The 26,173-nt window shown below is 50.5% G+C and overlaps 1 protein-coding gene across 8 annotated transcripts in view; it reads left to right on the forward strand.

Moving 5' to 3' along the window:
• Positions 1 to 26,173, forward strand: part of ACTL8 (actin like 8) — an 85,829-nt gene that overhangs the window by 40,135 nt on the left and 19,521 nt on the right. For 3 of the 8 annotated variants that reach the window (XM_066375225.1, XM_066375226.1, XM_066375230.1), the window contains exon 1: positions 25,106 to 25,258. The exons of 3 other annotated variants lie outside the window; for them this stretch is intronic. In XM_066375225.1, coding sequence (XP_066231322.1) covers positions 25,172 to 25,258 — 87 coding nt within the window. In that variant the 5' untranslated portion in view covers positions 25,106 to 25,171. Of the gene's footprint in view, positions 1 to 22,545; positions 22,613 to 25,105; positions 25,259 to 26,173 lie in introns of those variants that run through there. 2 more of the 8 variants (XM_066375228.1, XM_066375227.1) reach the window with 1 other exon arrangement.

The following is a 26,173-nucleotide window of genomic DNA, read 5'->3' on the forward strand; positions in this document are numbered from 1 at the left end:
CCCCTGTGAGGAGCATGCAACTTCTACCCCATTATGTGGATGACCAAACAGAGGCCGAGAGCCTAGGCCATGTGTCCAGGGCCACAAGGAGGAAGTTGGAGGGTTGGAATTTGAATCTGTTCATTTAAAAAATTTTTTTTACAGAGACAGAGAGAGAGAGAGAGAGGGATAGATGATAGGGACAGACAGACAGGAACGGAGAGAGATGAGAAGCATCAATCATCAGTTTTTTGTTGTGACATGTTAGTTCATTGATTGCTTTCTCATATGTGCCTTGACCGTGGGGCTACAGCAGACCGAGTTACCCCTTGCTCAAGTTAGCGACCTTGGGTCCAAGCTGGTGAGCTTTACTCAAACCAGATGAGCCCACGCTCAAGCTGGTGACCTCGGGGTCTTGTACCTGGGTCCTCCACATCCTAGTCCAACACTCTATCCACTGCGCCACCGCCTGGTCAGGCGAACCTGGGTTTGACTGCAAAAGCCGGCACCTTCTAACCCAACATCGGAGCCCATGGAGGATAGGGTCAGCCCCTATAAAGAGAGTAGCCAGCATTTTTAGGGTGGTTACTATGCCTCAGACACTGCACTAATGAACAGTGTAAAAGACTAAATGCTTTCTTACATTTACTAATCTAATCCTCACAACCTCTCTGAGCTACTTTCATTTGACAGATGAGAAAACTGAGGCACAGAGAGGTTACACACTTTGCTTGAGATCACAAAGCTAAGCCGTAGAGCTGGGAGTCGAACCCAGGAATTTAGCTCCAAGGCCTACCTCAGAGGTCTCGCCTTCGTCAGACACCAGATAGGTGACCAATACACATAAGCATCCAAGACCAAGGGGCCAGCATGAGATTATTGGAAGGCTGGTGCATCTGGCCCCACTCAGGACTTGACACTCCCTGCGATGTGATGGTGACATGATCCCCCACCGCCCTGCCCTTGCCTCTCAGGTGGTTTGTGCTTATGGAGAACAGTGCCCTCTGCTGTATCATGACAGATGCATGCCTCAGAGTCACCATGCAATGCAAAACTGCACAACAAAAACCATAGGATTTATGGAAAAATGGGGTTGGGGCCTAACAGACAAGCACTTTGTGACACATGAAAAAAAAAAAAGCTAGGAATTAAATATAACGGTAGCTGAGTTTTATTCAGAGTAATGGTTAAGAAATACATAACATACCATATTTATTTTAGTGTTTCTCTTGAGAAAACCTGAAGTTTGCTTGTGGGAATGTGTGCCCATTCCACCTGCTGGCTGTCCACCCAGGTTGTACACCTGCCGCCCCGTGTGCAAAGGGAAAGAACAAAAGAGAAAGAAAAAGACAAGAGGAGAGAGAGAAAGAAGATAAAATAGGCTGAGGGGAAATGGAGGGAGGACATAAGTTTGCCCTGTGAAGCGACCGAAGGGAGGCTATGGGAGGACAGATGGACAGGTGGGACCCCAGGTGTGGATGGGCGGGACCCATTGTCCCTGTGAGGTGTGTGTCTTGTGTGTTCCTAGGAGGCTTGGGGGTGGTGTTCTGGTTACCAGGTATTTCTCGTGCATGACATCTCCCATAACGCGGAATTCACGTAAGGCACAGATTGTCCCCAGTATTGATTGTACTGGAACAGATTTGCATTTTCAGAGCAAGCGCTATAGCAGAATCAAAAAGTCATGAGGTATGATGGGGGGGGGGTCTTTTAAAAAGGGACTGCCTTGTAAGTTTCGCCTCACCCAGAAGGAGGGAGTGTATTCTGAAATTAAGGGCTACTGCGGCCCCTGGAATTTGGGTGAGGTTGACCCTCCCCGAAAGTCTGTCCCCTCACTGACCCCAGCAGATGGCCTTTTGGGATCTCAAGGCGTCACACCAGGTCCTCTAATAAATCTAGGCCCTACTCATTCTCTTGGGATAGCCAATAGAGAGGGGGTTCAGGGCTCTGAGCCCACAGACTGCAAAGAAGCCATTCATGTGGAATAGTGCTTGATCAGGGAGCGGGGCCACATGGCATCAGAGGAGAAGGGAGGGGTCCCTCTAGAGTAGAGCAAGAGGAGAGCAGGAGTGAGTGGTGGCCACGCATCCCCAGCTCCCTGGAGCCTCTGCCGTTTGGCCAGAAAGTCCCACATGCTGCGTGCAGTGCTATGAGGGCCGTGGGGTCTTCCTCCGGTCAGACCCAGGAGATCAGAGCATCCGCCTTTCTTTGCAGCAGAGCCCACTGTGGGGCCTGCATGTGGGTAATGAAGTCTTGTGAGTGGTTCCTCCTTGGAGCAAAGAGGGGGGGAAAAAAAGGATTGCCTGGAATTTATTAGTCTAATTACATTTTCCTAATGCGGTTGACTCCTGCTCACAGCAGCGTGCTTATCAAAGCCACTATCACACCAACATTATTGGAGTTTTAATAAGAGTCAATTGGTTATTGTCCTTGCTGTGTCGGACACTGTGGACGTAATCCCTGAAGCTCTTTGGGGAGGCAGGGAGCTTGCTTTCTTTGCTGGAATATTATTTACATTAATAATCAGGATTAGGGTCTTGTTTTACATGGTTAGGAGAAGTGGAGAAATTCTTTGTTCAGGCAGCTCCTGGCTGCCAGTGGAGTGCCCACCAGTGCCCCTCTGAAGTCAGGGGCTCACCGCCCACTGTATCTTGCTGTGTGAACTCTGGCTTACCTCTCTGGTCCCTCCAGTGTGAAATGAGAGAACACGGGTAATGATAGTGAAATGAGAAGGCGCGGGAAGCACTTTTTTAGTATAGAGTGTCAGTAGATACTGGTGTTTTCGGAAAGGGTCAAATAGAGGATTGCTTGGAGGATGCGGTGGGATTGTGTGTTTTTAAATTATTTTTTAGTATTATTTATTTATTTATCTTTAGGTGAGAGGAGGGGAGATAGAAAGACAGATTCCTGTATGCATCCTGACCAGGAACCACCCAGCAACCCCGTCTTGGGGAGATGCTCAAATCAATTGAGCTATTTTTAGTGCCTGAGGCTAATGCTTGGACCAAACTATCTTCAGCACCCAGGGCTGAGGCTTGGACCAACTGAGCCACTGGCTGTCTGAGGGGGAGAGAGAGAAGGGGGAGAGGGAGAGGAAGAAAAGCAGATGGCTGCTTCTCACATGTGCCCTGACAGAGAATCAAACCCAGAACGTCTATACACCAGGCTGATGCTCTATCCGCTGAGCCAGCGGCCAGTATCGGAATTGTATTTATGCCGTGCCTGGAGTATTGGGAGCAGTCTGAGAGTTGGTAGGCATTATTGTCATGGTCTTTTAAGCTCTCACAGTGACTGTAGAGGTGTCTTCACTGGACAGGGACAATCAAGAGTGCACGCTGCAGACAGCAAGCAGGAACTAAAGCCTGGAGTTCTCTGAGGCCAAAATCTGGGCTCCTTTGGCTCCAGCGGGAGTGGTTGGGGTTGGGGTGGTGTGAATCTATGACCAGGGACCCAGCAGCCTTATAAGTAACTGCTTCCTGCATTCGGTCCTGGTTCCTGGTCCTGGTCCTGGTCCTAGATTTCTCCCATTTTGCTAGTGGGGAAGACTCGGAGCAGCTATGGTACCCTTGCTTTGAGCCAGGTGCGTCATCTTGGTTCATCACTGGCTCAGATGTCAGAGCTGAGGGTGGGGGTTGGGGTGGGCTATCTAATCCACCGCTGTGTCCTCACGTAGTAGGTTGCTCAGTAAATATCTGACAAACACTCCTGTCTGCCTGCATGGAGCTTACTGTATGTTAGATGATAATAAGTGTGATGGGGAAAAATAAAGCAGGGAGAGGCTTGCAATTTTAACTCCCTGAGGGCCAAGGAAAAGGTGCCACCTGAGTAGAGACTCCGAGGTAGTAAAGGTAGCAAAGGAGCAAGCTGTGTAGATGTATGGGGGAAGGGTGTTCCCCTAAAAGCAGCAGCACGTACAAAGGCCCTGAGGTAGGTACATGCCTGGAATGTTTGAAGAACAGAAGGGATCTGGGGATTTTGAGTGCAGTGAGCCAGGGGTATTGAGGATGAGGGCAAGCTCTTCCTGCTCTGACAGCAGCTGGAGGTGCCAGCGTGGGATGGGGAGGAGGTCTTAGAGCAAGAAATTCCCAGGACTGTGCAGGGAAGCACCTGGGCTATCTGGAGGCATCAAGGAAGGCTTTCTGAGGAGGTATCACTTAGTGAGAAGCCTCTGGAAGAGAAGCAGTTACCTGGGAGTCTAAGGTAGGGTGGAGGGAAGGTTGTGCAGGCAAAAGGGCACAGAGATATGAGTGTGGCGTGCTTGAGCAAGTGCAGAGTTCTATATGACTGCTGCTTAGCTCCAAGGGCATGTCAATGGGAAGCTGAGAAATCACAGAAGGTCTACTGATAACAGTCAGAACGACCCATTGAGTACCCATGGGTGTTCCTCGCGCTCTCTCTTGTCCTCAGCTCTGCGAGTCACTGTCACTGTCTGGACTAAGGAGATACTGAGGCACAGGGAGGTGGGGGTCACTGGCCCAAGTCACACAGCCTGTAAGTGACAGGGACAGGATTTACACCCTTTATCCTCTTCTTCCCAACCAAGAACTGTGACCTGTCTCTGAGGGCCACAGGGAGCCACAGAAGGCTTTAGAGCTGTGGACAGAAGCTTGTGGTGAGGGCAGCACAAGGGTCCCATCATAGCAGCCTTTGTCCTGCCCTTCCACTGGCTCTGGCACGAGCTGTGCTCTCTTGGCAGGCACTGCTGGCACCTGGGAGGTGGTGAAGACTGTGGATTCGAACCAGCTCCTGTGTCAGCCCCTCAGGGAGGGAGGCTCCCCGCTGCCTCCAGGGAGCTTGGACAGCCACTCTCTCACATCCTCTCTCCAGACCGGACTCAGTGCCACTTCCACGCCACGGTCTCCCCTATCCCCGCACATGTCCTTATGCTTCCTTTCCCCCCACCGGCGGAGAGGAGGCTGTCTGTGCATTTGGCGGCCTTGTGTACATTCGTTCGCCCTGCTCAAGAGTAAGGGTTTGAAATAAGACTGGTCTCAGCACCAACCCCTAGAACAACCTCACTTTTTACATCTTTTTTTTTTTTTTCAGAGGGGACTATTAGTTTCTGTTCCTCATTTCCTGTTTTGAAGCCAGGAAGTACCCCAACCACAGTAGCACAAGCCCCTCTCCTAGGAAATGCAGATAATGAACATGTTGTGCTGGGTCAGAACTTTCAGGAATTCTGAGGTTCCAGGTTCTGGTTCTCAAGGAGCCTCTTAGCCTCTCCAGCGTGCTCACTGGTTGTTTACATCACAGACACGCTGCCTGCCCCCACTGGTGACTTCCGCGTGCTCAACCAGCATCACTCGATCGGCAGAGTGCCACTTGAAATTCATTATCACCGGGCCGCAGGCATGCGTCATTCCCACTTCTAAGCGTGTCCTGATTCTTTCACTCATGCCACTCAATCACCGGGTGCCCAGAGGTGGAAGGTGGCCCTCGTATCTGAGAGCCTTGGCAGGTGATAGCAGGTGTGGGAAGTGGCTCTCGTCTGCTGCACCAGCTCTGAGAGGTGGCCGCTGCTAGCTGGAGTCTGGGGCTGAGAGATTCCAAGTTGAGCTTCCGTTCAGTGGGAAGGAAGGTGATGATTGATTAGTGATGTCTGTCATGGCCATAAGGGAGCAGAATGGGGGTCCGTGTGCTAGAATGTGGCATTTGGCTGGGGCCCTTTCCTCTTCTCTTCTCCTCCCTTGTCACCCCTTGTGCTCTGGGAGCTGGCATTGTGGGTGGTGGTTGGCTGTTTTGAGGGCTGAATGGCAGATATGTTAGTCCCAGCTGGTTTGGGGGAGTAGCTGGGAATTGTTCTATCTTGAGACATGTGCTTATCCAAGAGCTGGTGCTTTTCTAACTACAAGCCACGTGGTGACCCTAGGATAAGCTGGGATGGGGCACCTCTGAGAGATTGGGGTAAGCAGGGAGGGTCTATCCAGGCACCAAGCCTTGAATTCTCGTAGCCTCGGCGCAAGGGCTTGCTTGTCCCTCAGTGGAGTCTTACTGGGTAGAGCGGCTGCAGGCTGAAGCTTGTCCCAGCCATAACTCAGAATGTCTTTCAGACCTTTGGAGGGGTGGGGTGCGGCAGGGTGGGGAGGAACACAGGCCTAGGGTCTCTACCAGAATCCATGAAGAAGCCCAAGTTTAGCTTGTTTGCTGAGCCCCTGGTCGTCCTTCCCTTCCTCCCTGCATAAAAAAACTCAGGCTGAAGGAGTACTGTTAAGCATGGTCAGTTTCTGGTGAGACAGAATCCCAAGAACCCTGGGGCCCTAAGAAGCAGAGCAGTTGAAGATAGAACAGCATGCTTGAGGCCCAGTCTGCATTTCAGTCACAAAGCTGCACCAGGGATTGCTGTGTGGCTTTAGGCAAGTTGCTTTCCCACTCTGTGCCCATCATTTTTTTTCTCCCACTTACAAGGAAAGGGGAAGACCAGAGATCTCAGAACCTTTACTGCTCTGACAGTGGAAATGGGCTGCCTTGGGCATGGCCGTGTGTCTGGGAGTCGAGGCCCAGCAGTGGGGGTGCATCCCTAGAAAGACCTCTCAAAGCCTGCCCTGTCATTATAGGTGGAAGAACTGAGCTCCAGAGACGGGCTGGGGTCTCATCAGAGGGGCCAGGAGCAGACCCCCAGTTCTCCCATTGTCCGGTACTGTCCTTTCCCCATTGTTGTTCTGGCCCTGGGGCCTGGAGCTTGGAGCCCTGGAGCCCGGAGCCCGGAGCCTGGAGCCCGGAGCCCGGAGCCCGGAGCCTGGAGCCCTGGAGCCCGGAGCCCGGAGCCCGGAGCCTGGAGCCTGGAGCCCTACCACCCAGTCCTGCTGTGTGACACAGACCGGGGGCTGGGGGAGGGTGAGGCCAGCATCCCTACGGCTCTGCTGAACTTATTTTAAAGCCTAGGAAAGCAAATTAGAATTTCAGACCATCCAGTGCTTTTGAAAGCAGACATGGGGTGTGTTAGAAGTAATTTAATTTTTACTTTGTTTTCTTAATAGGATGTGGGAGGCGAGGGGAGGGTGTGCATTGTGGCTGAGGGTGCTGGCTTCAGAGCCGGAGCAGGGCTGGGTGGAACCAGGACAGAATTGGGAACATGGGAGAAGAGCAGGAGTCGGGGAGGGGGCTGCTCTGAGGCTGACTAGACAGTACAGGGAGTGTCCAGGGCGCTCTGGCCTGCAGATGCTGAATGGGGAACTCTTGGCCCCTCCCGAAGAGGGTCTGCACTGGGGTCTCCAGTCTTTCTAGGACTGAGGTCTGTGTCAGTATCCCTGGCCTGCCTTAATGAATTCACAGACATGGGGGCTTGAAGAGCGGAAAGTTACTCTCTCACCATTCTGAAGTCCTGGAGTCTGAAATAACTGTTGTCCTGAAGGCAGGGTGTCGGCAGCCACACTGGCTTCCAGAGCCTCTGGGGAGGCTCCTTCTGTTCCTTGGCTTGTGGCTGCGTTACTCATCATCCGCCTCCGTCCTCACATGGCCTCCTTCCCATGTGTCTCTGTGTGTTCTCTTATAAGGACACCGGGAACTTACAAGTCACTGCATTTGGGGCCTAGCCGAAATCCAGGACGATTTCATCTCTAGATCCTTAACTCATTACACCTCCAGAGACCCTGTTTCCAAATAAGGTCATCTTCTGAGATTCTGGGTAGCCATGAATTTTAGGGGGGACATTATTCAATCCACTACAGGGCCTTTTGTGGGTGGACTTCAGGAAGGGTGCAGACCTGAAATTAATCACAAAATATAGTGTGGACATTTCCCCCCAGGAAGACACATGGCTTCCTTGGACCTGCCGGAGACCCTGAGATGAGGGACCATCTCTCTTACCAGGCACATCGTTGGCAGGTGGGACTTCTGGGACAGAGGACAGGTCACAGGAAACACAGAGATGGGGGATCTACGAAACGGGCCACCAATGAAGGAGTCTGATGGAACAAACCGGGGACAGGTGGAGTGTGTCTGGAGGGCCCGGAACTGTGGCCGTACCCGCTCAGGTTAATAAGAATATGAATCAGAAAAATGTGCACGTGTTTCTCCTACCCCAGAGCTATCCCAGGACCCCCAGAGACCCTGGTTAGGACCCCTCACCAGACGGCGCAGACGGCTCGAGTCGTTTTGGGCAATTAAGGGGCCAGGGGTGGAGGTCACTGCACTCGCTTCCGGTTTTTGAGGACGGCAGGAGATAATATGGGTGAAACGTGCTCCCTGCTTTGAAATGCAAGATTACTTACTTTGTCTTTTTTTTTTCCCCCTGTTAAACTGTACAAAGCAATATCTGTTCATGGCAGGAAAAAATGAAGCAATGTAGAATAGAGGAGGGAGGAAAATCCTTTTAATGTCGTTACCCACAGACAACCCCGGAGTCTCTGACCTTCCGAACCATTTTCTCTGCATTTTATCTGACATGGAAGGGATGGTACACTTCCTAACAGTGAAGCTCACATTTTTGCTTAAAACATTGAATGCCTTTTCGTGTGCAGAAAGACTCACCGAGCAGCTTTCCTGACTGTGTGGAATTCTGTCGTCTGGATGTACCAGGACTTCACTAGTCTTCTCTGTTTGGGGACACACTGCTCTGTTTCCTTCTTTGTAAACAGTTCTGTAGTGAACACTCTCGCAGTTTCTTCTGCAGGGGGAAGTGCGCCGCAGACCCTGAGCTATAGTGCTGTCATTCACCCATTTGAATCTTCATTTGACCCTGGGTCTGTGTCTGGGTCCTGGGGGAGGCTGGGAGAGGCAGAGCTGATGGGGGTGCATCAGCTTTTACGCTTCCTGTCCCCCTAGCTGGGTCCCTGTGTCACACTGTGCCTGAGGTCTCTCTGAGAAGGTGGCGTTTGTTATTTAAAACACTCGTTCTGTAATGCTGGGGTCCTGGACCGAATTGCCATGGAGCAGAGGAGGAGGAGGAGGCCCGGTCCCGCTGCCCTTTGGCTCTCTGGCTTGTGCAACTCTGGTCCCTGGTGTGTCCCAGAAAGGAGTCCTTGGTCTCTGGTGAGGTGTCTTGGGGTCCAGAACGGCAGGGCTGTGCTGCTGGGCTGTCGTCTCCAGGCCTCCTCTGCAGAGGGGTGTCACTGACAGGAGCACACCCCTGCTTCCTGGGGCTGCATCTCTCGGGGAGCCCAGCGATTCCCAACTGAGAACTAGCCCTTGGCCTGCGCTGGTGCAATGCCGGGGTCCTGGCCAGTTGCTTGGAAGCCATTGAACTGGTGCTTGGGATGTCTGAGGTGGCCCCTGTCACCCTCTGGGTCTAAACAGAGTCTGCTTTCATCCCGCCTGTCACTGTGTCGACAGACGGGTCAAGTGGCTCAACCATCTCAGGCCTCCGTTGTCCCCTCTCTGATGTGAGGAGGTGGCCCCTCCCATGCAGGCCTCATTGGAGTGTCAGCCAGCTGGTTCCATGGACCCCCGTGGGTCCTATGGTCGGAAGCATGATCCATAAGAACCCGTTTTCCCAGGAGTTGTTCCTGTTCAGAAATAAAGCTCCTTCTTTTTGTCCCCACTTTTCCTGATTGCAGTGTGGAACGTGGGGGAGGAGAGTCAGCGCTCGCTCCCTGCCAGGCCCTCTTGTTAACGCTATGCAGGCAGGGAGCCATTTTCTTCCAGGTGCTTCTCCCCATTTCACAGGAGGAGGAGACTGAGGCCCGGGGGAGGCAGCATGGCCGTGGAGCTAGACGAGACACAGCATGATCGTGGTGCCCAGCAGTATGACTGGACTGCTCCTTGTGCCACTTGCTGGCTGTGTGACCTTTGAACCTCTGTTTTCCCATCTGTCAAGGGAGGTCCTGCTTTGCTAGGCTGGCCTGTTGGTACCACTCAGTGCCTGGCCCCGTGCGCTTGGCGTGTGCCAGCCAATGCGTGGTGCACCGTTTTCCCTGGACAGGCTTCTTTCTCCCGATGAGAGGATTTGGACTGTCCCTTTCTGTCCCAGGGGTCAACGAGGTTGTCGCAGTGATAGTTGAGAGTTCCCATGTTCGCTGCTCCCTGCATCTCCTCGCCCCTTCCTGGTCCATCAGGGTCTCAGATATCCATAACCTGCCGTGACGGACGCTTGCAGGGCCGTCTGCCTGAACTCGCCGTGGCGGTGGACCGTACTTAGTTTAATCTGTTATGCTTCATCCTGGTGGCCATTTCTTACAACTCTTGGTATATTTTTCTCAATTCTCCCATTTATTTCCTAACTTGACGAGTGTACTGGTTTTCTCTTGCTGTATAACAGATCACTCACTGCACAGATTCAGCGGTGGGAAACCACACACCTTGGTCCTCTCACAGTTTCCATGGGCCGGGAGCCCAGGCACAGCTTAGCTGGGTCCCCTGCTCGGGGTCTGACAAGGCTGCAAGCATGGGGTGAACTGGGCTGTGTTCTTACTTGGAAGCTTGATTGGGGAAGGATCGCTTCCAAACTCATTCAGGCTGTCGGCAGGATTCATTTCCTGTGGTTGTATGATCGTGGGCCTGAGCTCTTCTCTGCTGCTGGCTGGGGCTGGCCAAAGGTCCTGGGGCTGCCTTCAGACTCTCCCATGTGCACCCCCGCCCCCCATGCACAGTTTACCACATGGCACTTACTTCTTCAAGGCCAGTCAGGAGCGTCTCCCATGGAGTCTTCTATAATGAAACAGAAGCACAGGCGTGACACCCATCACCTTCAAAGCATCCTATTGGTCAGCAAACTGCGGCTTGCAAGCCACATGCGGCTCTTTGGCCCCTTGAGTGTGGCTCTTCCACAAAATACCATGTGTGGGCGCTACCTCGATAAGGAATGTACCTACTTATATAGTTTAAGTTTAAAAAATTTGGCTCTCAAAAGAAATTTCAATCGTGGTACTGTTGATATTTGGCTCTGTTGACTAATGAGTTTGCCGACCACTGGGATGGTAGCCACAGGTAGGTCCCACCCACCTGCAAGGGTAAGGGATGACAAAATAATGCGGGTCCTTGCGGTCCCCTTCAGGTCTGGCTGCCACCATGAGTTTTGTAAGCTTGTTAAAATAGTATAAAATAAGAATAATTAGCTCAAAGCCCGGTGCCCAGAGTAAAGAATGTGTATTTTTTTGTTGTTGTTGTTGACTAGTTTGCTTTGTAGCTCTGGGCTGTGTTCTGGAGCGCTGAGGGTGCCCGATAAATCGGGTATTCTGACTCCGAACCTACTTGTTTTTCTTGTCTGAATTGTTTGAAGTGAGAAGAATCATAAGGAAAATAGGGATGAAAGTGAGCACGAGGCCAAGAAGGCTAACGGAGGTAGGGGAGCTCTCTTTACATACGTAAATGCCTCTTGAGAGACAATGTTGTCTGAATGCATAGATGTTGTATTATATCCTTCTCTGTAATTCTCCTTGGTTTTGCCTATCCCCTAATCTTCCTTTAGTGACACCATTCCTCTTAAGCCCACCCCAAACCCACGTTAATGATTTAGTGCAGATCTTTCCCTGTTTTTCCCGTGTTCCTATAACCACATACAAACAAACATACATTAATGTTTTATTTCCATCTGGGTCATCACCACTCAACCATGCCCTGCGGAAATCCTTTTACATTGAGAGCTATCGTTCTGGTGCATTCTTCTGAGTGACTGTGTACTATTCCAGAGCGTGGACGTCCTGTAATTTCACTGACCATTCCCCTATTGATTGTCTTTTGTCTCCCGTTTGCTTTCATAATAAGCGTGAAGGTAAACCTCGGTGCGCGCATGTGCGCACACACACATGTCCTGAGGTATATCCATCGATTTTTATCTCTCTGGAGTATAATTCCAGGGGTTGAATTGCTGGGTCGAAAGGTGTATGTAGTTTTAATTTGAATGGCTGTTGCCAGTGTGACGTTCCCCAGAGGCTGGAGCACTTCTGTTACCCCAGTAATGCGAGAGTCATCTCCCGGGATCCGGCCAGCCAGGGTTGTGATGGGGCTTGTTAGTGTTGCCCAGGTGGAGAGGTGTAAAGTGGAATCTCGCTGTTCCCTTCCATTTGCATTTCAGCTGTGAGTCTGAGTGGCCATCGGACACGCTCACCTGTGAGTGTCCTCCGTAAATGCTTTTCTCATTTCTCCGTAGGGCTTGTTTGTCCCCTTCTCGTCAGCTTGTCAGCGCTGTATGGTATAGATTTTTAACCGTCTTTTGGCTTCTGTATAGCAGTGATTTTGCCAGAGATACTGAGTTGTCTGTTAACTTTCTGTTGTTTATGTTTTTGTTTTTTTGCCATGCAGACGGTCTGCAGCGTTGTCTAGGTAGGTCCCCACCTCTCCTCCTGTGGTCTCTGGGTCTCTGCTATTGGTGGAGAAGGCTTCCTCAGCCACATGTGTTTGCTTTCTATTCACACCTACAGTCAATGTAACAAATAAGAGGCGGTCCTGCCCTCAAGGGGCTCAGTGTCACATGGGTAATTATAACCATGACTGTGTGACGAGCACAGGTGGCCAGGGGTTGGGGTGGAGGAGCTCCAGCCTCACCTCAGCACGCCCAGTCAGGATACAGGATGCAGAGGGGCCAGGACCGAAGGCCCCCAGCACAGACAGGTGGGGCCTGGGGAGGCCCAAGACCCCGGGAAGGTCACCGCCTGCCATGGGTGACCACTTCCATTCCCCCACACTGGTATCACTTCTCCGTGACCTGTGTTGCAGTGGCTGAGGTAGCTAGATGAGGTGGCGAGGGGATATCCCAGAGGGAAGAACGGCAGGAGGGGTGGCAGAAGGGCTTGTCCTACCCAACGAGCCCTGATCAGGGCCGTAGGGAGAGGTGGGAGGGTGGGGAGGTGTGCCACCACCCTGCAGAAGGTCGCATGCAAAACAGAAAGGGACCCAGGGCTGCCGCCCACCACCCTGGGATGTGGTAGAGGAGAGAGCTGGGCTGGCGGACCTGGGAACTTTAACCTTCTCTGGCACATCTGTGTTGAGGGCTACGTCTGCCCAGAGGCAGATTGAACGGTGGGCACACTGGGTGTACGCCCTGAGCCCTGACTTCCGAAGGGCCCGCAAAACCCCAACTTGACACTATTTTTAAATGACACCAAGTTTGGTCATCGTATGTGCAATTTTAACATTAATAGTACATAATATTTTTTATTTATTTAAAAATATGGTTAACATGTATTTTTATTTTCCCTGGCTGTCCCCCCCTTTTTAAAGGGGCCCAACATTTTCTTCTGCACCCGGGGCCTCAGCTGACCTTAATCCGCCTCTGCGTCTGCCCGCTGACCTCACGGTGCGCCTCGGGCCATCCCTGGGGCTGCGGGCTGCGCTTGATCTATGGTCACCAAAGTGGGCTGTGCAGATCCCGGGAGACTGTGCAAAAAAGCACGGAGTGCAGGAGACAGAATTAGAATTTCATTTCTATTTATGTCCTCTTCTCCTCTAGAGGTGTATTTTTATGTATGTTTAATGATGTACATAAAACGAGGAAGGCAGTGCATGTTTATAATTATAAACAAATGCATACTGGGACGTGGGTGCAATCCAGAGCGCGGGGACCGTTGATCTGTGTGGGCTGAGCTATTTCAGCCCCATCCGCCCCGTCACCCCTGAGGGAGAGGGAGACCCCATGTCAGAGAAGGGAGGGACATTTACATGGGGAGGAAGGACCCGGGAGAGTGATTACCAGGAAGAAAATCACTTCTCCCACACTCCTAGAAGGGCTGGCTCTGTCTCATATATCACCTCCTTGGAACAGCCCCCTTCTAATCTCTCTTAAATTTTATTTTAGCCTCATTTTTTTTTTCCTTTTAGAAAACACCTTGTAATTTGTAGTTTCTTTGTCCTTTTACCTTTTTGCTTATTTCCCCTCTAGCACTCCCTGAGAGTAGGGACTGCATGTCTCTTTTTGGGGTCTCCCCAGAGTCCAGTCCAGTGCCTGGTGCATAGTTGATTCTCATATCTATCCACGGCACAATGAATGAGTATGTTATCCCATACTACGTGTTTTCCATACCTATGAAGGTAGACTTCACTACCTCCATTTCGTAGGTGAGAAACTTGGTTTCAGAGAGGCTGAGTAATTTGCTCTAAGTCACACAGTTATTTGGATACGAGAATGGAAGGCAGGGAGCTAACATTTCCTGAGTGCCTACTAGATGTCTGGCTCTCATTACGCCTTGATACTACCTCATTGGCTATGAAGAAGCCTTTTCACAGAAGAGTAAACTGAGGCTCAGAGATGGGAAGTGACTTGCCCAAGGCCACTCAGACAGTGGAAGAGCTGGGATTTGAACCCGGATCTGTCTGGGTCCCAAGCACATATTCTCTCCTCCATCTGGACAGTAATCCCTTTTATTCTGCATCAACTCAGGGGCCTGATGGTGACTCTGAGGTCCAAAGGGGGCACATATGGGCACATACCAAATGGCGGGTACCCTGGCAGAGACCCAGGCGGGCAGACGGGGAGGAGGTGGCTGGATGGGGCTGCCCCGATGGTGGGTGCTGGTCTGCCTGCCCCAGCCCCAAAGCCCCGCTCATTTGCCTGCCTGACGAGGTGGGTGATGTTTTATGCATGGCGCCTAATTTTGCCCCAGCAATCTTTGGCTATATTTAACACCATTAATCATTATTGTTGGCTCCCAGGGGGATGGATCCCTGATTAGTGTCAGAAACACATCACGTGGGGAATTGAGAGGGAAAGAAATAAGAGCTCACTCCCAACCCTATTCCTCCGAACCAGGGACGAGCCGCGTGTCCCCAGCCCCTCTCCCTCTGCCATCTGTCGGGTTCCTGACTCGCGCTTCCTCGGGTTGGACCCCTGCCCCTTTGTCGCTGGGCCGCGGCCAGGGCCTGCCACCCCAGTGGGCCCCTCGGTGCCCCCTCTTTCCTGCCTCGGAGCAGCGTGCAGCTCCGCCAGTGGAGGGTAGCTGCCTGAGCCTGAGCTAGGCTCCTGCTGTAGGCAGAGGTCCCCACCCAGAGCCTTACCTACCTTAGCCCCATCACCCTAACTCTCTCCTCAGGGGTATGCTTTTAACCAGGAGTCCCCAAACTACGGCCCGTGGGCCGCATGCGGCCCCCTGAGGCCATTTATCCGGCCCCCACCGCACTTCCAGAAGGGGCACCTCTTTCATTGGTGGTCAGTGAGAGGAGCATAGTTCCCATTGCAATACTGGTCAGTTTGTTGATTTAAATTTACTCGTTCTTTATTTTAAATATTGTACAATATTTGTTCCCGTTTTGTTTTTTTACTTTAAAATAAGATATGTGCAATGTGCACAGGGATTTGTTCATATTTTTTTTATAGTCCGGCCCTCCAACAGTCTGAGGGACAGTGAACTGGCCCCCTGTGTAAAAAGTTTGGGAACCCTTGCTTTTAACCCTTCTTGATGAGTGGGGGAACTGAGACTCAGAGTTAGCTTTCACAGGCCTGTTTGACCCAATAGGCGGGAAACAGTGCCCCACTTTACAGAACCACTGGAATGCTGTGTGAGCCTGTGGCTTTGCCTTCAGATACCCGGAAGGGCGTGCTGGTCGCATCGGGCACAGACGAGAGCCTCGTCTGTCTCATCAGCAAGGGTAGCCCTTCTGCAGAGGCCAGGGGCCTGTGGATGACGTTTAGGCTGCCTTTAGACATCAGATGGGTGGGCTGCCTGGCCCTTCTCATCCATCTCCACCCCCCTCCACCTCCACATCTTTGTTCTGCCCCAGGGCCCTGCACATCCTGTCACCACTTCCACTTTGACATTGAGGACAGCAACTCCTTGTCTCATCCTGGAGTTCGTGGGGCTCCTTCCTGAGTAGTGTCTGCCCTCTCGGTCATGGCGATGGCCTCTCTTGACTGAACTTGGGGGCTTTGTTAAGACCTTTCCCCAGCAGCAGTGAAGGTGGGAGAGAAAAGGAGAGACAGGAAGGACGGAGGACATTGTCCAGCTGTCACTAGTCACCCCGGGAGGTAGCTGACTGGAGATCAAGGAGAATCAGACAGGGGTCCACAGAGTGGGGTAGGAGATGGACCTAAGGGACAGGTCCTACGGGAGGACTCGGTATCTTCTGGTGCATGAATGTTCAAATCCTGCCGCTGCCCTGGCGAGGGGCGGATCCTGTGGGGTCCCCTGTTGGGGGAGGGGTTGGAGGGCTGACTGGGGCCCTCTCACCCTTGCATACACAGAACTGACACATGTGACCACCCGCCGTGATGTGCGCAGGACCTGTGCAAAGGGCTTTATCCTCCAGTTGGGCCGAGCAGTGTTCAGGCTTCATGGGTGAAATGGGTTTTGATTCTTCCACTTGTTGCCCTTAACAGAGTCCCTTCAAGTCCTCCTGCCTTGGGCTTTCATGTCCTCAGGAAGATCTCACTCTTCTCTTGCCCTTTCCAGTTACTAAGATATAACTCAGTCTGTTTTAAACTCTTGAATCCTATAACTCATCTGAAGCTCTCTATTCCGCTCCCACGCCTACGCCTTTCCAGGCCCGTCGGGGCGGTGGGGTGAGGAGAATGGGGCTTGCTCTTTATTTTACCAGGCAGGTGGCAGAGGGTGGGGGGCCACCTGCCCTGGTTTAGGCTGCCTCCATGCACTCCGAATGCCTCTGCCACTCTGATGGCACCTCCTGGCACCTGCTTCTTGATCACCTCCCTTTCTTTGCTTGGGTCACCTCTCCATGGCCAACACTCTGTTCTTCATGTGGACAACACATGCGGGGGGAGTTGGCCCTTGGGGCTGTTCCTGCCACCTCCTGATGAATCCTGATAGGGGACCGAAGGGATCGAAGGGGTAGTTCCTTGTCAGCTCTCTCTAGAGCAGTGGTTCTCAACCTTTCTAATGCCGTGACCCCGCAATACAGTTCCTCATGTTGCAGTGACCCCAAACCAAAAAATAATTTTGGTGGCTACTTTATAACTGTAATTTTGCTACAGTTATGATTCGGAATGTAAATACCTGATATGCATTATGTATTTTCCGATGGCTTTAGGCGACCCCACCGGGATCGCGACCCACAGGTTGAAAACCGCTGCTCTAGAGTCTGAGGCTACTTGGCCCTCCTTGTCTCTTGCTTTGGCGCTGGCTTTAATTCCAGAGCTCCAGGGAGAATCCCTCCCACATCCTGTTCCATAGGAAGTTCTCTCCCTGATGTCTCGCAACTGCCCTGTTTGGTTTATGGGATTTTCCCCATGGAGGGGTGAGGAAACAAAGGCTCAGAGAGACGCAGCCACTTAGTCAAGGCTGCTCAGCAGTGGACAGTGGGTGAGACTTGAACCAGGTCTGGCTAACCTACAGCCCTTGGTTAATAGTCTGGATTATGGAGTCTGACTTTCTAAACTGGAGTCTTAGCTCCGTCATTTCTAAGCTGTGTGAACTTTCTTTGCCTTGGTTTTCTCTGCTGTAAAATGTGAATGACCAATTAACTATAATACCCAAGTGTTGGGAGGATTAATTACATTCTACTGCAAGACTCGTGATTGTATTTGCCACCAGGATTATCGCTGGCATTGTCCGTCAACTGCACCGTCTCCTCTCAGCCTCACCGAAATCATGTCTTTTAGACCTAAAAGCCTGGAACCTAGTTATTGAGCAACCAATAGTAACCGTGATTTGATCGTATCTCCTTCTTTGCTTTGGCTGCTAGGGAGCTCAGTCAAATTGCTACAAGTATATGGGCCTTCCCATCTTATTTTGCTCCTTGCTGTAAGTTTTTCATTTCCTTGTGTCTTATTTCCTACTATATGAAGTTGTATAACAACAGTTTCTAAGTTTCTACGTGGAGCTCTGGTTGTCACAAATTGATGTTGCCATCAGAGGGGAGGTTGCTGGTACTGCAGAGATCTTAGGGAGTTGCTCCTCCAGACAGTGCCTAGTCCTTCCCCCTCAGAGCAAAGCATCTTTGAATATTGGTCTGCTCTCATGGGAGTGAGTGGGTTAATAAGAAATTCCCTCTAACCCTTTGAATGCTGAGGCAGGAGAACAGTTTGCTGATAAAGTCCATAAAAGGAGGATTACCTGGTAGGTCCCTATATCAGCGTAGGATTAGCGTAGGAAAAATGCAATATTGGATTAATGCAGAAAAAAACCAAATGAGAGGCTCAAATAACAGAGAAGTTGATTTCTTTCTTTCTTTTTTTATTTTTATTAAGTGAGAGGCAAGGAAGCAGAGAGACAGATTTCTGCATGTGCCCCAACCGGGAGCCACCCAGGAATCCCTGTCTGGGGCTGATGCTCTGCCCATCTGGGGCTGCTTCTCCGTTGCTCAACAACCGAGCTACTCCAGCACCTGAGGAGAGGCCATGGAGCCATCTTCAGTGCCCAGGGCCAACTTGCTTGAACCATTTGAGCTATGGCTGCAGGAGAAGGAGAAAGAGAGACAGAGAGGAAGGAGAGGGGGAAGGGTGGAGAAGCAGATGGTTGCTTCTCCTGTGTGCCCTGACTGGGAATCGAACCTGCAACTTCTACATGCCAGGCCAATGCTCTACCACTGAGCCAACCAGCCAGGACCGAGACGTTGATTTTGCTCTCACATTCAACATAATTTAGAGGTGGGTCCATCCTGGTGTGGCATGGGGCCCCACAGTGTCGGGGCCTGGTCTTCCTCTCTCTCTTTGTGTTGTGTAATAGCTTCTATTCTCCAAGTCACTCAGGTTCTGAGCCAGTTACTGGAGCTTACCCTCGTCCAGCCAGCAGAAGGGAGGATGGACCTAAAAAGGACACTTTCTCCCAGGAAGGACCATTCTTGGAAGTTGCAGATAGAGCCCCTTCCCCCTCTTTACTGGCCACTGACCAGTTTCAGTACTAGGCTTAGCTTCAAGGGAGGCGAGGAAAGGAAGCCTTCATGCTGTGCAAACGTGGGCTCCTCTGAGCCTATCTCCTGCACCGCACCGTAAACACTTGCTACCTTGCAGGGTTCCTGTGAGGATTAACTAAGAATGTAGTAAAAGATAACAGGTGTTCCGCAAATGTAAATTTCCTTCTATTTTTAGTTTTCCCTCCATCACTTGGGACTGAGAGGGAAGCTTTAGCTACTCCAGGAAAGATTTAGGAGCAATAAAGAGCAGTCTTTGAGAAGGACTGTGGGAGCTCGCACCAGGATGCTGGGTGAGCAGATTCCCCTTGGCTCCCATCTGTGAGGCCATAAAACTGAAACTGAAAAGCAGAGCCAGGTCCCATGTCGTTCCCTAGGCGGTAGGTGCGTGTAGAAGTGGGGTGTGTGGATCTGATGACCTTGGGGTGACCTCACCTGCCCTTGGATTTCCAAGCCTGCCGGTGATGGTCTTCCCTACCTATGTGCACGTGATACTTGCAACAGGACGGGCGGGTTTGCATGTTGGCTGTTTTTCAACTTAGGATGAGCTTGGGCAATTCCAAGGCTGCATGCCAAGAAAGCTGGCAGGGGGTACAGCATGGTGCAGCATTTCATTCCTCTGATACCCCCTTTCTGCCAGAGCTGAACCCCTGGGAACCTCTCTGGGGCTTTAAAAAGCTGAACTAGCGAGTGTGGGAGCCCAGTAGGTGGCTGGCTCTGCTCCGCAGAGGCTGCTGGGAATGATGCCCCCCTCCCCGGGTTCTCACCAGGGTGCGGGATGGCGAAGTCAGCAGTGGGGAGGCAGCTCCTAGGGACCCCCAGCTGCCCCGGCATACCGCTGGGTAGGATATGGCTCCCTGGAGGATGAAGGAGGAGAGGAGGCACAGGAGGTGGTTGGGGGGCTTTAACTTGATGGAGAGGGAGAAGGTCTGTGTGTGTGTGTGTGTGTGTGTGTGTGTGTGTGTGTGTAAAGATCCTTGCACAGGAGATGCTGGAACTTTCCAACCTCTAGGCTCACACAGCTACCATGAAGCTGGTGTTGGAGTCAAACCCCAGGTCCTCTTGGCTTCAAACGCTGACAGTGTGCTTATTGACCTTGACTTCTAATCACTTCCAGGCAACCCCTCTCCGGTAGCTGGTAGTCTGCCCTCGATGCAGCCTGCGCCGAGTAGGGTGGCTTAGGTGGCAGCTGGTTAGAGTGTTAACACTTCCTCCTAGAGACAGTTCATTAACATCCAAGCTGGGAAGTTCTGGAGTAAGAGTTGGCCCTGGTATTCTAGTGGAAACCGACCAGCCTTGAGGGCCGAGGCGGATGGCAGGGTCCACTCTGACCACTGAGTGGGTGCCCCTCTGCTCTGGTCTGCTCCAGGGACATGCCGCTCCAGTGCCCGGGAGGGGCCTTCCTGGGCAGCATCCATCACTCCTGGGCTCGGATTCTCTCCACCATTGGCTTACGGTCCAGTTCTGAAACACCCGTTACTAAGAAACAAGTGGTTCAGCAGGAAGGGCGTGGACTCTCACCAGACCAGGGTGGAGACCTGAATCTCTCCTGCCTCGCTGGTGGTCCAGGGCCAACGTCTCAGAGCCACAGTTCACTGGGTGCCCAGCAGAAGGGGGAGGTGGGTAAGGGGTGGGGCAAAAAGTCTGACTTGGCTCCAGGGGAGACAAGCTGGGACCTACAATGAGACCGGAATGCTGTTGGACCTGAGCTGGCAGAGGGATGGAGGGAGGAAGTTCCCTCTCTGCATAAAGGCTTTTTGGGTAGACAAATCCTGGGGTCAGTTCACGGGCCAAGTCACCCCCCACCACGATTTCCCTCTAGGATCTGCTGGGTCCCTCAAAGAATTAGCCAGTTTGGTGGGTTTTGCTGGGAGGCAGAGGGAGATTAGTTTGTAATTCTGTGAAATGTGCAGTGTATGTAACTAAGAAGCCTCAATCCACCCAGCTCAGCCTCTGCCTTCTGTCTTGTCCTCAGTTGTGCAGTGAAGGTGCTGCAGGACCTGCCCAAGCCCACATGTCACCACAACCACCGGCTGCCCTCGAGGTGCCCAGAACCAGAGCATGGAGGTCAGGCGCGGTGCCCCAAGGAGCTCACCCTGCTCTGGCACAGCTAGGCTGAGAATGTGCAGTTAGAACAGGCCGCCGGGGCGGGGCCCCTGCGATCCTCCTGTGATCCCGGGAGACAGGGCCTGGACAGCACGTTGGAGGGGTGCTGGCTCTCAGAGGAAGATTAACTAACAACTTACCTGGCAGGTGCTGAGCACAGGGAGGGACATTTTAGCCAAAGGGGGAGAGGGAGATGGAGAAATGGAGATTGATTTCAAAGGCCCACAGAGTTTTCTCAGGAGCTCTGGCTTCAACATTCCTTAGTCTCGGAGTCGTGCCTTAATTTCTACCAGGATGATTGAGACTTCTGCAATTGCTCTGAATTCATTCCACATGCGTTTCAAATGCCAAAACTAGCTTTTCGTTTTGTAGTTTTACTTTTTTTGTATTCTTCCATTTTTGTCCCCCTGGTGAAGCAAGTACATGTCATTCTACCTATTGGTCCAATCAGAGGCCTCTCTCTGCTCTTCCTCGTTACAAATCTTTCATTTCCAGTGCCTGCGCTATACCCTCCCCATGGAATCACACGTGCTCCTTGCCTGTCCTGAGGTCTGTGTGCATCCATATAAAATGTGTAGTTTGTTTTATTGTTTTTGGTAGGCTCTGTGTTAGCTCGCATCACGGGTGTGCTATTGAAGAGCTCATTCTATTTCTTAACCGTTTCTGCTCAACACTTGTTTTAAAGATGTGTCCGTGTTGCTGGTACGCAAGCTTCCCATGCATGCTCATTCTCTCCCTGAGTGGTACTCACGTTGGGTACCTCTCTGCAAACACTGCTGCAGGGAACCCCATTACAGGCTGGGAGGGGGTTGTTTCTCTGGTTGTCAACCCGGGAGTGGAATTGCCATGTCACCAGCACCCTATCCGGAATTCACCAAGTTCCACCAGCTGTCCTTCCAGAAGGTCCTGCTGGGCTCACTCCCACTGGCAGGGCAAGCCTCTGCTTCCCTACACCCTTGCCCCGCTTGGTGATTTTGTAGTTCCCCTACTCCGATAGACGCCTCCTTGCTTTGCTGTGTGTTGATAATCCAACTGCGCTTGAAGACCTCTGTGCTTCCTGGCTGTTTGCATCACACTTCTATGAATTGACTCATCAGATACTTTGTCCATTACCTCATTTTTTAAAATCTCTCATTTTTTTATTATTTTTACAGAGACAGGGAGAGAGAGGGATAGACAGGGACAGACAGACAGGAAACGGAGAGATGAGAAGCATCAATCATTAGTTTTTCATTGCACGCTGCAACACCTTAGTTGTTCATTGATTGCCCTCTCATATGTGCCTTAACTGCGGGCCTTCAGCAGACTGAGTAACCCCTTGCTCAAGCCAGTGACCTTGGGCTCAAGCTGGTGAGCGTACTTGCTCAAACCAGATGAGCCCTTGCTCAAGCTGGCGACCTTGGGGTCTTGAACCTGGGTCTTTCACATCCCAGTCCGATGCTCTATCCACTGCACCACCACCCGGTCAGGCGTCCATTACCTCATTTTAAAATAGTTTTTCTTGCTGGTTCGTTTGGTGAGAGTTGCTTTTGTGTCACTTTTAGGTGTTGCCAGTATCTTGTCCCATTTTGATCTGTTTCTGTTAAGTGCCTCTGTGCTTCCATTGAATAGAAATTGATCATTTTTATGTTGTTATATCTCTCTTCTTTATTTGGCCTTAGAAATTGTGTGTGTGTGCGCGTGCGTGTGCACGCATGCGTGTGTATATGCATGGGTGTGTCTGTCTTGGGTTTAGAAGTTCTCCCCTGTGTCGAGGCCAAAAAGGTTCCCCCACGATTCTTCCCTTAGCTTTCTGTTAACTTGGAAGATTTTGGACCTGAGTCCATCTGGATTTGAGCACTCTGTTCTCTGTATGGTAAGCACACAGCTTTATTTCTCTCCGTACTGCAGGTCAGTCCCACCCCCTGCCCCCACCCCACCCCCACACTCTTTCCTCTCCCCTCCAGCTTCGGGAACCACTTTTCTCACGCTTCAACCTGCCGCGCGCAGGAGGGTCTAGGTCCGGGCTCTCTCTCCTCTCCCGTTCGCCTTTGAGCATCACAGCTGTTTGTATTACTGTAGCTCTGGGACATCTCTTCATCCTTCAGAGGCCAGCGGCTTTTTGCTCTTCCCTGTCAAGATTGGTGGACCTTTTCTTCATCCAGAGAATTTTAGAGTTAGTTAATCAAATTCTTTAAAACAAAACAGAACAAAAATCAGCTGTAATTTTTAATAGAATTCATTAAAATTGCTTTGGGGAGTTAACATACTAACATTGTTAACATTGTGACACTTGGTTTCCTTTTTCCGTCATTTAATGATTTAATACTTTCCCCCGTGCGAATCTTGGATATTTAGGTCAACTCTGAAATAGCTTCTGTATTTTAATGGATAACATGAATGGCATCTCATTTTTTCTTAATCTTTCTAGTTGGTTATTACCCACGGAGAAGAGTGCTACATTTTTAAGTCGATGGTTCTGAACATGTTCAGAAGCTGTTGGATTTTTCTTCTGTAAATGCTGACATTATCTTAAATAGGACCAGTGAGAGTTTTCTCTCTTCTTCCGATTATTTTACATGTTATTTCTTCTTGTCCTGCCGCGTGTGCCGGGACCTCCGGTGGGATGCCGAGGCGTAGCAGAGTGACAGCCTTCCTTGCTTTATGTCCGGTCTTGAAAGGAAGGAGTAAGTTGAAGCTTCTCAGCTAAGGACGACATGTGCTGTAGCTTTCACTGTGTAGCTTCGGTCCAGGAATGGGAATTCCCTTCGATTTCTTGTTTGAGTTTTTAAAAAATAAATAGATGGTAAATATTATCAGATGCTTTTGTCAGCCTGTTGCAGTGATCGTTGTGTTTCTGCACTAAATCCTGCTCTGTCTAAGGGTGCTTAATGAAGTTCTGTCTGCATGCCAGATTGTGAGATAGGAGCTTTATGCATATTAACTCACTTAACCTATATAGCAATCCTATAAGCTAGGCCTATTCGTTATCTCCTTCTTAGATGAGACAGTGTAGGTACAGAGAGGCTAATTAACTGTCCCAAAGTCATACAACTAGTCAGGCCCAATGTTAGCATTCGCAGGGCCAGTGGAACAGTATGAATGGATACTCAATATACTAATATTTAAAGTTATAAAACCAGCTAACAAGTAAAAAAAATATATATATTTTAGTCAGAGAGAGAGACAAAGATAGACAGGCAGATAGAGAAAGGGAGAGAGATGAGAAGCATCAAGTCATAGTTGTGTCACTTTAGTTGTTCATTGATTGCTTCTCATATGTGCCTTTACCAGGGGGCTCCAGCTGAGTCAGTGACCCCTTGTTCTTCAAGCCGGTGACCTTTGGACTCAAGCCAGTGATCATGGGGTCATGTCTATGATTTCACACTCAAGCCAGTGACCCCCACACTCAAGCTGGTGAGCCTGTGCTCAAGCCAGATGAGCCCATGCTCAAGCTGGCGACCTGTGGGTTTTCGAACCTGGGACCGCAGCCTCCGAGGTTGACGCTCTATCCACTGCACCACCGCCTGGTCAGGCGTTTCCTCTTATCTGAGAAATATACCTTGATAAAGATCAAATCTACAAGATATCAAGATGACCAAATTTAATTACTATTGCTCATTTTGGCATTCTGTTGATAAGTCTGATGAGTAATCAAGTTAAACGTAATTCATAAATTATATATTTATCCCATTAAACTTATTTTCTTGTCTCTAATTCAATAAAATAACTTAAATTTTGGTGCAATCAAGGCTTTCACATGTTCTATTAATATAGTGATGTAAAAGATTAACAAATAATAAATTGATTAACAAATAAAGCATACTATTCAAAGTATACACAACTGGACTTCCCAACTATGAATTAAATTAGTGTCAAAAATAATTTAAGCAAAAAATTTTTCATTTAAAATTCAAAATTATCTGCCAACATTAAAAGGCGAAGTATGACTCAATAGGATTTTTAAATTCAAAACCCTTTAAAGCTGCAATTTATTTACCCTTCAAAAATAGAATTCTAGCATTCACTGTCCATGTAGCTGCCAATAGAAATAATTGGTATCATGTTTTCCCCCTTGTTATGTCTAGATGTAGGCACGTACAAGTCTAAGGGTCAGATGAAGTGTTCCCTGTGTCACAGCGTCCCAGAGCTGCCATGTGCGGTGGCTGTGAACACCATCCATCCTAGAGCAGCTGATCCATGGGGCCCTCACTGCCCGCGAGTGGAGCAGGAAGGCAGCCAGGGAGGCGATGTCCCACACTTCCAGGAAACACTGCTTCATCCCACGGGGATCCATGGCATGAGAGCCGGGGGCGGGGGAGGATTTAACCAGCTGGTTAGTCTGTCTTTTCTCTTACCCAAGTGCTTCTGCTGCTGCTCACGTCCTCCCTGTGACTCAAAGCCGTGTTCTTCTGGCTCCTGCTGCACAGACATCATGCTTCTGCGACATCTGGACTCAGGATGCCTCCTGTGTCCAGGATCCCAGCAGGACCTGCCAAGCACTTCCCGGAAGACTGAACATGTCAGCCGTGGGAGTGGATGTTGAGTTAAAAGTTGTGTTGTGTTGGTGCTGAGTGACAGAGGATGTGTGTGTGTGTGTGTGTGTACACATGTATGTGTACGGAGGTGGTCCAGGACCGGGTCCCTTCCTATCTGGTGTGTAAGAAAGTCACTACAGGCCTGACCTGTGGTGGCGCAGTGGATAAAGCGTCGACCTGGAAATGCTGAGGTTGCCCTTTCAAAACCCTGGGTTTGCCTGGTCAAGGCACATATGGGAGTTGATGCTTCTAGCTCCTCCCCCCTTCTTTCTCTCTCTCTCTCTCTCTCTCTGTCTCTCTCTCCTCTCTAAAAATGAATAAATAAAAAATAAAATAAAAAAATTTAAAAAATACTTGTATAAAAAGAAAACAGAAAGTCACTACAGTGGGTAAGATGTGGAAAAATTGGGACTTGAACCCAGGTGGACTCAACTTCATGCTTTTAACTGTGACACTGCACCAGAGTGTTTTAAATTGACTCTTACACTTGATTAGCTGATCCTCTATTGTGGATTTATTTATTTATTTATTTATTTATTTATTTATTTTTGTGACAGAGACAGAGAGATAGGGAGAGGGACAGGTAGGGACAGACAGGAAGGGAGAGAGATGAGAAGCATCATTTTTTCATTGCAACACCTTAGTTGTTCATTGATTACTTTCTCATATGTGCCTTGACTGGGGGGCTACATCAGACCGAGTGACCTCTTGCTCAAGCCAGCGACCTTGGGATCAAGCTGGAGAGCCTTGCTCAGAACAGATGAGCCCACGCTCAAGCTGGAGACCTCAGGGTTTCAAACCTGGGTCCTCTGCATCCCAGTCCAACGCTCTATCCACTGTGCCACTGCCTGGTCAGGCTATTGTGGGGTTTTCCAAATACATTAATAAGTAAAATGGGC

This window comes from Saccopteryx leptura, chromosome 3 (assembly GCF_036850995.1).
Source record: "Saccopteryx leptura isolate mSacLep1 chromosome 3, mSacLep1_pri_phased_curated, whole genome shotgun sequence".
Lineage (NCBI taxonomy): Eukaryota > Metazoa > Chordata > Mammalia > Chiroptera > Emballonuridae > Saccopteryx > Saccopteryx leptura.